The sequence below is a fragment of the Emiliania huxleyi genome, assembly GCF_000372725.1.
Source record: "Emiliania huxleyi CCMP1516 unplaced genomic scaffold EMIHUscaffold_894, whole genome shotgun sequence".
Taxonomy (NCBI): domain Eukaryota; phylum Haptophyta; order Isochrysidales; family Noelaerhabdaceae; genus Emiliania; species Emiliania huxleyi.
Window position 1 is genome coordinate 2,750 of NW_005195346.1, and position 10,379 is coordinate 13,128.

Below are 10,379 nucleotides of genomic sequence, written 5' to 3' on the forward strand. Positions count from 1 at the left end.
TCAGCCGCTCGGCGTCCGCGAACGCGACGTACGACGGCGTCACGCGGTTACCCTGGTCGTTGGCGATGATCTCAACCTTGCCATTCTTGTAGACGCCGACGCACGAGTCTTTGCAAAGGGCGGCGCAAGCAGGGTGAGAGGGCCGGCGGCGGAGGGAGGAGGCGCGGGCGCGTCGCGTCACGTAAGCGCGGGCGGGCGGACTGGCTGACTGGCGGGCGGAGGGCCGTGGTCCAGTGCCCGCGGGCCGACTTTGACAGCCTCCGCACAGAGCGCGCGCGCAGAGGGCGGCGCGGGCGGTGTGGGGAGACTCACAGGTGGTCCCAAGGTCGATGCCGATGACCGTGTCGACCTAAGGGGGCGGGACGGCGGGCGTCTAGCCGGCTGGCGGGCCACGCGCCGGCGCGCAAGGGGAGGATTCTCTCAGCGCCGCGGGGTGGCGCCCGCTGGCGCGCTCACCTTCTGCTCGCCCTCCTCGGCGAGGCCGAGAGCCAGCAGCAGCGAGAGCGTGAGGATGCGCAGCATGGTGTCCAAGAGCGCCTACTCGCGTGACGGCGCTGCGTCACAGGCAGGGGGTCAACAGGGGCTAGGCGCCACCGCGGGCGCACGTCTCAAGTCGAGAGCCTTGCACAACACGTGTTCGAGGCTCGCGACAAAAAATACCTTCCTCCTCCTCAAATCCTTGCTGGGTCGCTGTCCCTTGTCAGGAGCAGGAGAACTAGGAGAGCGCAACCAGTAGGAGGCCCGCGCCTGCCCCCGTGCCGCCGGGTGCAACCTGTCCTATACGAGAGAGGAATCCCGGAATCCCTGGGACCCTGTCGTGTGGGTGAACCCTACCCAGCCCCCCTCCGTGTCGCGATGCGCTCCCCGCTCCCGTTCCCCTGTGTCCCTGATCGTCCTTCTCCAAGATCCTGCTCGTGCAGGTGGGGACCTTGTCCTCCTCCCATCCCTCGTTTGGTTTGTCTGTTCTCTCTCTCTCTCTCTGCACCTTGGCCAATGTTTAGCGTTTAGGCCCAAAAGCCTCTCGAAAGGACAGACCACAGCAAGTCCGTGGCACTGGCAAGAGGTGAAGAGCCACATCGGCGAACACACCTGCTTGGAGCACTTGGAGTGCAGTCGGTAACCTCACATCCAGGGCCGACCTCTGCTGTTGCTTTCATCTCGCGCGATCTGCCTCTTGCGTCTTGGGTCTTGCCAAGAGCCAAGAGGCAAGACCTTGAAGTGGTCTTGCGTAAGGAGATTGGCCGCCCGATAGTGCGGTCTGTGTGCTGGGGCCTTTTCTAGATTTCTACATCTCTAGCTACTCGCGTGACGGCGCTGCGTCACAGGCAGGGGGTCAACAGGGGCTAGGCGCCACCGCGGGCGCACGTCTCAAGTCGAGAGCCTTGCACAACACGTGTTCGAGGCTCGCGACAAAAAATACCTTCCTCCTCCTCAAATCCTTGCTGGGTCGCTGTCCCTTGTCAGGAGCAGGAGAACTAGGAGAGCGCAACCAGTAGGAGGCCCGCGCCTGCCCCCGTGCCGCCGAGTGCAACCTGTCCTACACGAGAGAGGAATCCCGGAATCCCTGTGGGACCCTGTCGTGTGTGTGGACCCTGTTTCTTCTGTTTCAGCCCCCCTCCTTGTCGCGATGCGCTCCCCGCTCCCGTTCCCCTGTGTCCCTGATCGTCCTTCTCCAAGATCCTGCTCGTGCAGGTGGGGACCTTGTCCTCCTCCCATCCCTCGTTTGGTTTGTCTGTTCTCTCTCTCTCTCTCTGCACCTTGGCCAATGTTTAGCGTTTAGGCCCAAAAGCCTCTCGAAAGGACAGACCACAGCAAGTCCGTGGCACTGGCAAGAGGTGAAGAGCCACATCGGCGAACACACCTGCTTGGAGCACTTGGAGTGCAGTCGGTAACCTCACATCCAGGGCCGACCCTCTGCTGTTGCTTTCATGATTCATCTCGCGCGATCTGCCTCTTGCGTCTTGGGTCTTGCCAAGAGCCAAGAGGCAAGACCTTGAAGTGGTCTTGCGTAAGGAGATTGGCCGCCCGATAGTGCGGTCTGTGTGCTGGGGCCTTTTCTAGATTTCTACATCTCTAGCCGCTCCTCACGTCGACGCACGTGTGTGACCAGTGGTGTGGATGACACGTACACGTACCGCGAAGGAGCGAGGCCGGGGGAAACATTTGTGACAGGCAGCCAAAGAGCCGCCCCATCCTGCGCGTATACACTATGCGACGGCCGCGCACGCAGCCGGGGTGCCAGATTGCCAGCGGCTCGGCCGAACACAGCAGCGGCACGGGCTCGGGTCTACAGCGGGTCAGCGGTGCGGAGGTTGCGCCTAACGCACTCGAGGGCCTGCACGATTGCGGCGTGCGACGATGCGACTCGTTGGCTGTCGCCGCTGGCGCTGGCAGCCTCTCGTCGTCGCAGCGCCGCCTCTCTCGCGGCAACGGTCGCCTCCCTTCTCCGTAGCGCCTGCGCAGGCGCAGGTGGTGTTTCTCAAAGCGGAGGTTGGGGGGAAAGGGTGTGTTGTGGTGGCAGCCTGCTCGCGGCGACGCAGGTCGGCTGGGCTGGCCTCGGCTGCCATGTGGTGCTCGACCTTGAAGACGGACGAGGCGTCCGAGGAGTCGTCTGGCACGTCGTCTGGCGAGGACGCAGTCTCATCGGATCCGAGCCGCATAGCAGTCAGCTCCTTTGCGTGTGCGCGCGCGCTGGCCGCTGCGCTCGCCCTCGCCTCTGCGTCCTTCCGCACGGCCGCTAGCTCTCCACGCATGTCTCTGGGACTGAAAGTCAAGCCGACAGCGTGGAAAAAAACAACACGCTTGCCACAGCGGCGGCTGAGAATAGGACCGCCGCAAGCGGCGTGGCGTGGAGCGGTTGAGCATCCCTATTCCGCTCCAGGCATATGTCTCAAGTCTTCTCGGACGGATGGCAAAAAAAAACCAAGAGAGGGGTGGGAGGGCGGGAGAATCCAAAAAAGCCGTCCAAAAAGCCGCAAAAAGCCAGCGAGCCTCCCGTTACGCATGTCTCTGTCAAGTCTTCTCGGACGGATGGCAAAAGAAGAAAATACATATATTCGCCCCGCCCTCGCCGCAGGCAAGCTCACCAGCCCCACAAATAGGGCGCCCAGCCCTGCCCTCGTGCCCCCGCGTGTGTATCCTATGCGAGAGAGATCCCCTGTGCCCTGTGCCCAGCCCTCTCCACGCGGCGATGCGCCCTCCCCCCTCGCTTTTGCAAAATCCTGCAAAGGTGGGGACGTGTCTGTCCTCGACCCAGCCCTAGCTTGGGATGTCCGTTTTATTTATTTATTAGGTGCCCGGTAGGCTTGGCTGCAAAGGGGATTTTCGCGTTTTGTTTTTTTATTCAGGGTTTTGCAACTGATTCCGTTTGCAACAAACGGAATCAAGAAAAGAAACGACCGCAAAAGCAGGCGGCGTCTCGTGCTCGACCAGGATCGCCGTCCCGGCGCGAGAATGCAGCCGGGCTTGCCGTCGTGCAGCCCTTTTTGCTTCGGCTCGTCGTCAGCGACGCGCCAGTCCTGGCGCAGCCGCCCCGCCGTGCGGTCCACGGCCTTGCAGCCCGTCGACGCGCCCGACGACGTGACCGCGGCCGAGATGGAGGCCTTCATGGACCACATCCAGCCGAGCTTGTACCAGCCGCCCGACGACAGCGACATCGCCCATGAGTTCACGGCGTGGCTGGCGGCGCGCCGCGAGACGTTGCGGACCGCCGCCGGTGCAGGCCGCCCTCGCGACTCGCAGGCCGACGTCGCCGCACCCGACGCCGCCGGCGGCGAGGAGTCGCCCGACAACGAGACGGGGCGCGCGACTCCGCCCGCACCTGCGCCGGCGGCGGCGTCCGGCCGCCGGCGCCGGCGCAAGCCGCTCGCCGGCGGCGGCGGCGGCGAGAAGGAGAACGCGGACGTCGAGATGGACGCGCTCATGGTCGAGCGGCCCCGGCCTGCGCAGACGGAGCAGCGCTGGCGCGCCGTCCTTGCCGCGCGCCACGAGGATTACGACCGGGAGCTCGAGAAGGACAACCCGGAGCGGCCGTGGCACAGGGTGCCACACTTCCAGGGCGACGTCGAGGCGGAGTGCAAGCTGTGGGCAAGGGTCGTGCGCGCGCTCGGCGAGGCCTACGCGCGTCACCACTGGCGCATCGAGACCATCGAGTTTGACCCCAAGCGACCCGGGCAAGCCAAAACCGCGCGCGCCACGCGCCACAAGAGGCTGCGGGAGGCGGCGAAGCGGGCGGAGAGCAAGGCTGCGGCTGCCGCCGCCGCCACCGCGACGCCGTCGCCCGCCGCCGCCGCCGCGGCGGCGGCGGAGGCCTCGGAGGGCGCGGCGGCGGAGGAGGAGCTGATCGCGGTGCGCCGAGCGCAGGCAGAAAAGACGGCTGCACGGCTGTTCGAGCAGCTGGAGGACGGCGAGGAGGAGGGGGAGGGGGAGGCGGCTCGCGAGGCGTCAGCGCGCACGCTATCCATCGCCACTGATGCCTTGCTGGGCGTTCTCGACGCGGCCGACGGAGGCACCGTCGAGACGAAGGACGCGTACCAAACGGCGGACAAGCCGCTGGGCGAGGGGGAGGCGACGGAGGCGGTCGAGAAGGACAACATCACCATCGCCTTCAACAGGACCATCGTCCGCGAGGTGCGGCGGCTCCTGCAGACGTACGGCGGCGATCACAGGCCGCCGAGCATGGGCGCTGAAATGCACTACGAGCTCGCTGCGATGGAGGGCCCGTACGCTGACCCGAACGCCTTCTCGTGCGACCCGGACTCGCTGTCCACGCAACAGCTCGACGCGCGTTTGCTACTGTGGTACCGGCAGTGCCTCCCCAAGCCGCCGCAATGGCGCGCCGACCCAAAGCTCAAGCAGCAGCCCTGGCGCGGCGCCGATGGGCTGGAGCTGCTGCTGCCGCAGTGCTGGCCGTCGCATTGGCTGACGCGCGCGCGGCTGCTCGGCGCGCGGCGCGGCGTCGCGCTGACGCTGCGCGAGGCGGACGCAGAGGCGCACGGCGAGGCGCCGCACGCGCCGCAGCTCGTCGCGGACGCAAAGTTCGCGTTCGAGGTGGCGCTGCGCGAGCAGCAGCCCGCAGGCGCTCTCTATGAGAGCTACCGCCGCCTAGCGGCGGCTCTCGCGCACTCGCGGCGCACTCGCGCGGGGCTCGCGCTCCGCCACCTGGCCCTTTGCCCGGCGTGCAGCGACGCCCTCTGCTTCCCGGCGCAGCACCTCCCGGCCGTGACGCGCTACACGCTGCCGCCCGTGGTGCAGCGCGCCGGCTGCAGCGATTGCGACTACTTGGCGATGCGGCGCATGCTCGCCGCCCGCACGTCGTCGTACAACGAGTGCACCGCGAAGGACGCGGCGGAGTGGCTGCGCGGGCTCGAGCAGGCTGACGCCGTCAAGCACGCGTGGGGCGTCGTCGTCGTCGACGCCATCAACCGCCCGCCCCACGCGGCGACGCGGCTCGCCATCATGGAGGGCACGTTCGACCACGACTCCTTTGCCGCGTTCCTGCGGGCGACGCCCGGCGTGGCCGTGCCCTACTGTGGGGCGCATGGGCCGCCGCGGTCCGCGGCGGACGATGCGCCGATGCCGGGCGCGCCACCGGGCGCGCCGATGACGGGCGCGCCGATGACGGACGCGCCAATCCCGGGCGAGCCGCCGGCCCCGGCGGCGGCGGAGGATGCGCCGATGCCGGGCGGCGGGCAGGACGCGCACCGTAACGGCTGCGCGTGCCCCGGGGGCTGCCTGGGCGGCCCCTCGTTCCTCCCGTTGGATCCGTGCTGCGAGTGCGAGGAGTGAGTCTCGTCGTCGCTTCCCACACTGCGCGGCGTGTGGGTGGGGGTCTCTGTTGATCACTGTACTGTACTCTCGCTCTCTCTCTCGCTCGCTCGCTCTCTCGCTCGCTCGCTCGCTCTCTCTCTCTCTCTCTCTCTCTCTCTGTGTGTGTGTGTGTGTGTGTGTGTGTGTGTGTGTGTGTGTGTGTGTGTGTGTGTGTGTGTGTGTGTGTGTGTGTGTGTGTGTGTGTGTGTGTGTGTGTGTGAGTGTGTATGAGTGCGTGTCTCTCTGAGCTAATTCCTCTCCCGCCCGATCCTTGCTGCTTGCTGCGAGTGTCGGGGAGCGTGTGCGACCAGGGGAGTGAGTCTCGTCGTCGTGTCGGGGCGTAGCTGCTTTTTGGAAACATGTTTCTACTCGTTGGACCGGAGATGGGGGGGCAGGTGCACACCCCCTGCGCTGCTCAACCTCTGAGATGTTACTCCAGACACCGTACCGCCGTGTCTGTATCTCCCAACATCTCCCGGTCCCGCTACCCGCAGCTCAAAGCGACGTCTCCCCTAATCTCCACGGCACCCACCGCCCGCGCACACTACTCGCCGACGACTCGAGAGTCGCGCGCACGCACAACCCAGCCGTCGAGCAAGCGGGCATGACCAGAGGCGCCCGCAGAGGGACAACCGGGATCGCCCTCGCCCGAGCCAGAGCCAGCCCTGGCCCCTGGCCGCGCGCGCGGCCTTCTTTCTGGCCCGCATCCACCGCAGCGGCGGCCGCCGCTGCGAAGACTGCGGCCGCGCGACGCCTCCACGAGCATACGATCGAGCGCCCGGAGGGGCTCGGGCTGAGTGCCGTCGCGAGACCTCGGCACGCCTGCGCACGCCTGCGCACGCGGCAGAGCGACAGCGGCACCACCCTCGTCGGGCGCCGACGAAGCGTGCTCGCGGGTCGCCGCTCCGTCGACCGACGGCCGAGACACTTGCTCCGACGCCGCCCCGCCCCCGCCCCGCCGGTCCGGCACCGATATCTCGGAGGACGACCTAAGGAAGAGCGTGGCGGCGCGTCCCCAGAGGACGGCGCGCTCGTTCTCTCGCCTCGAGATCAAGGGGGGGGGGGGGGGGGGCTGCGCCGCGGAAGAGCGCCGGGGCGAGGGGTGCGTGTGCGCCGACCGCGGAAGAGCGCGCGGGTGAGGGAGGGGGGGGTGCGCGCGCGCCGTCCTGCAGCGTCGCCGGCCGCAGGCCAAGGAGCTCGGCTCCTCGAGAGCACCGACGGACGACAAATTGCTCCTCAGCAGTGCGACGCCGAGCTGGAGGCTCGGCCGGGAGCTCGCGCGGGCGCGTGGAGCTTTCCGCTCGGGCCAGCAGGAAACGGGCGCCCCGCACAGCGACGCCCGCCGTAGAGTGCCGAGAGCTCGGCTCGACGCGAGCGCCGAGGAAAAGCGATCGGCTCCCAAGCAGTGGGACGCCGAGCTGGAGGTTCGGGCGGGAGCTCGCGCGAGCACATAGCAAGGTGCGTGCGCGGCGGCGTGACACAGGTGAGCGGGCAGCTGGCGCACATTTCGGCTGTGGGAGCTGCCAGGAGTTTGCTCTCTCCGTTCACACCCCTTTGCAGAATTTATTTCACCAGCCTCCACAGCGTGGTCCAAGTCACCTCGTGTACGTGGCCGGACCGCGGCGCGGAGCGTCTCGGCGGGGGGCTCGCGGGCGCGTGTCGGAGGCGGGCGGCCGTGTGTGGCGGACGAATGAAACGGGGAGGATCTCATGACACCATGTGAACCAGCGCACAGCGCCACACGACGTATTTCCTTCTCAATAACAAGGTCTTTGAAAAAGCGAGAGACGCGTCGGACGTCCTGTGTCGCGGCGCGCCTTAGGGGACCCCTAGGGCCTAGGCTAGTACGGGCTAGGGTTCTGAGGGCCGAATTTTTTAAGACCTTTTAAGAAACGAGGAGGTTTGGGGGCTTAACTTGCCATTTAAGAGATTGCAGGCACGGGGGGTCCCTCTTTTAAGACCATTTAAGAAAATCGGCCTCGCCGGCATGCGTCGCTGGGTTCCGCGCCGTTGGTTTCTCCAAATTGTCCAATACTGCCGTTATTAGGGGCGCAGCGCCCGATCTCAATGCGCTTCCTTTTAAACCCCCGCTTAAGCAGCGGCAACGATGTAGCTTCCACAGCACAGCTCGCCCCGGATCCCACCCCGCGCAACCCCTCCTGTACCGCTGTACGCCACCGCGCCCTACACCAAGGCCCCCAAGGCCCCGGGTCCAGAGATGAAGGGCGGGACCGCGTCCGTCGGCTCGGCTGGTTCGTGCTCGGGGCAGGAGGCCAGCCCGCGGCGCAACTGCGGGCGAGCGGGCGTGTCAGCTCAGAGGGCGGTGGGGGCGGCGCTCGCGGTTGGGGCGTCGGGGGGCGGCGCGCGCGCGCGCGCGCCTTGTTCACCGCTTGGACCGCAGAGATGGCGCCCTTGAGGTGGCACCTCGACTCCCTCCCCCTGGCGGCGTCGGGCGCGAGAGGCTGCCGGAAGGTCGAGGGCACAAAGGACGCGCGCGACGACTGGCCCGCCTTGGCCATCACCGCGTCGCACACCGAGCTGACCATCGAGTCGTAGACCGTCGAGTCGTACACCGACGCGTTTGAGAGCCAGCGGCTCGCCTGCCTCGCCGTGGACGGCTCGCCAAAGAAGCGGCTCTTCTGCCGCTGATCGACAGAGTAGATGGCGGAGGCGGGGAAGACGGGCAGCCGGACCGGCTCGTTGTACGCCAGCACCCGCAGCAGCACCGTCACGAAGAAGCCGAGCATCACCGAGTCGGCCTCCCGCTCCGGGTCCATGCGCACCAGCATCGCGGTGGCGAGGCCGCCGATGAAGGGGGGCGTCGCGTACAGGTCGGCCTCGGCGTAGAGGATTCTGGGAGGCCGCCCCAGCAGCACGTCGCGCGTGAGCCCTCCGAATGTCGCGGAGAACATGCCGCAGCAGGCGCACGCCACCCCGTGGATGCGCGGCGTCAGCACGGCGGCGGCGAGGGCTCCGTTCGCGGCAAAGACGCCCAAGCCGACGGTGTCGGTCCAAAAGAGCCATTCATCGGCGGTGGTGAGCTTGAGGCGCCTTGCGCGGCCGGGGCGGGAGGCGACGCTGAGGGGCGGGGGCGGGGCGGGGAGGGCAGGGAAGGAAGCGAGTGGCAGCGCCACCGCGAGAGCGAGGGCCAGAGGAAAAAGGCGAGCGTCGACGTGCCGACGCACAAAAAGTACTCGCTCCGGCAAGCCGCCTGTGGGGAGGGGGTTAAGCTGGGAGGAGGGGTGTGCTGGCGAGAGGTGCCAGGAGCTGCGAGCGGCGGTGCTAGGCGGCCGCCTCGTCGTGCAGCCAAAAGATGGGCGTCTTGCCAAGGAACAATTCGCGGAGCGTGCCGCCGCCGAGGGCGGTGATGAAGCCGACGATGATGCATCCGAGCAGGTCCATCCCCTCCATGCCCGCCGCTAGCGATCCGGTCAGCGCAAACGAGGCGTCGCCAATGTAGTTGGCCGCCGCCACGGTCGCGTGGTTGAGCTTGTGCTGCTCGTCAATCGACTTTGGGAGCAGCAGCGTGAGCAGGAGCGGCGCCGACAGCAAGAAGGCCACCATGACCCGCCTCCCTCTCGCCGCCCACGCCTCCTTGCCCGACTCGCTCTCCCAGTCCGCAGAAGGGTAGGGCAGCGAGACCTGCTCGTCCTCCCGCAGCGAGGAGAGCTGCGGCCCCTCGGCCGTGAAGGAGCCCTCGGGCGGCGGGGGGAGTCGCAGGCGGCCCCTCGCCCGGTTGCGCTGCGCGGAGGAGCTGGCTATGCCGGCCGAGGGGCGAGGAGGAGGCTTCCGGCTCCGTGCCGCAGGAGGTGAGGGGACACGCACGCTCAGCACGCTGCTCCGTACGTTGCTCCGCGACCTCGGTGTGCCGTGGTTCAGCCTCGACATCAGAGACGGCGCCTGTGGCGCGGCGGGACGCGGCGGCAGCGGTCCGATTTCCCACGTGGAAGTGGAGAGCGAGAGAGACCCTGTCCCCCCCACAAGTCGGCGGGGGACGGGGGCCCCCCGAAGATTTTGAAAACCAAGGGTTTTGGGAATTTATTTGGGCGGGAACCCGAAAAAGAAAAGCCTGATAGGGAAAAGAGAGAAGAGCGAAAAAAGAAAACGTCCTCCCAGTGGAAGGGGAGCCGAACAGGGGTGTCCCGTGTCCGAACCCAAACAAAACAAATCCCCGGAAAAACAAATTTTTTTGTTTTTTGTCCGTTGGGGAGTTTTGTCCGTTTGGGGTGCCCCAGATCCCCGTTTTTGGGATTGGGAAAAGTTTTGTTTTTCCCGCCCGGGGGCAACCGTTTATTTTTTTTTGAAAAAAAAAAGTCCCGAGGGAGGTCCCTCCCCCGATTTGGGGGGTATAGGGCACGTTAAACCCCAGGGGCCATCACCCTTTCCCCGCCCCCCTGGTTTTTAAATTTTTAAACCCCCCCCCCCCCCCCCCCCCTCCCCTCACCCCACGGCGTTTTATTTTTCGCTTCATCCCCCCCGGTTTGGGTCGGTTTGGGGTCATCATGCCGAAATCGGGGGGTGGCAAAACCACTCCCCGATTTGGGGCGAATGAAATTGCCCGCCGGCGCCGC

General features: G+C 66.7%; 2 protein-coding genes across 2 annotated transcripts; one reads left to right on the plus strand and one right to left on the minus strand.

Moving 5' to 3' along the window:
* Positions 1-3,423: 3,423 nt before the first annotated feature.
* Positions 3,424-4,561, plus strand: EMIHUDRAFT_372448 (hypothetical protein; the record flags this gene model as incomplete). Its single annotated transcript, XM_005757910.1, has 1 exon — positions 3,424-4,561. A coding segment is annotated over exon 1 (1,019 nt), but the record flags the coding sequence as incomplete, so codon positions are not given.
* A 3,338-nt stretch (positions 4,562-7,899) lies between these two features.
* On the minus strand, positions 7,900-9,696 carry EMIHUDRAFT_250255 (hypothetical protein; the record flags this gene model as incomplete). The annotated part of the gene is made up of 5 exons (XM_005757911.1): positions 7,900-7,992; positions 8,196-8,859; positions 8,943-9,005; positions 9,143-9,504; positions 9,655-9,696. 5 exons carry the CDS (start codon positions 9,694-9,696, stop codon positions 7,900-7,902), a joined length of 1,224 nt encoding a protein of 407 aa, XP_005757968.1.
* Positions 9,697-10,379: the final 683 nt, after the last annotated feature.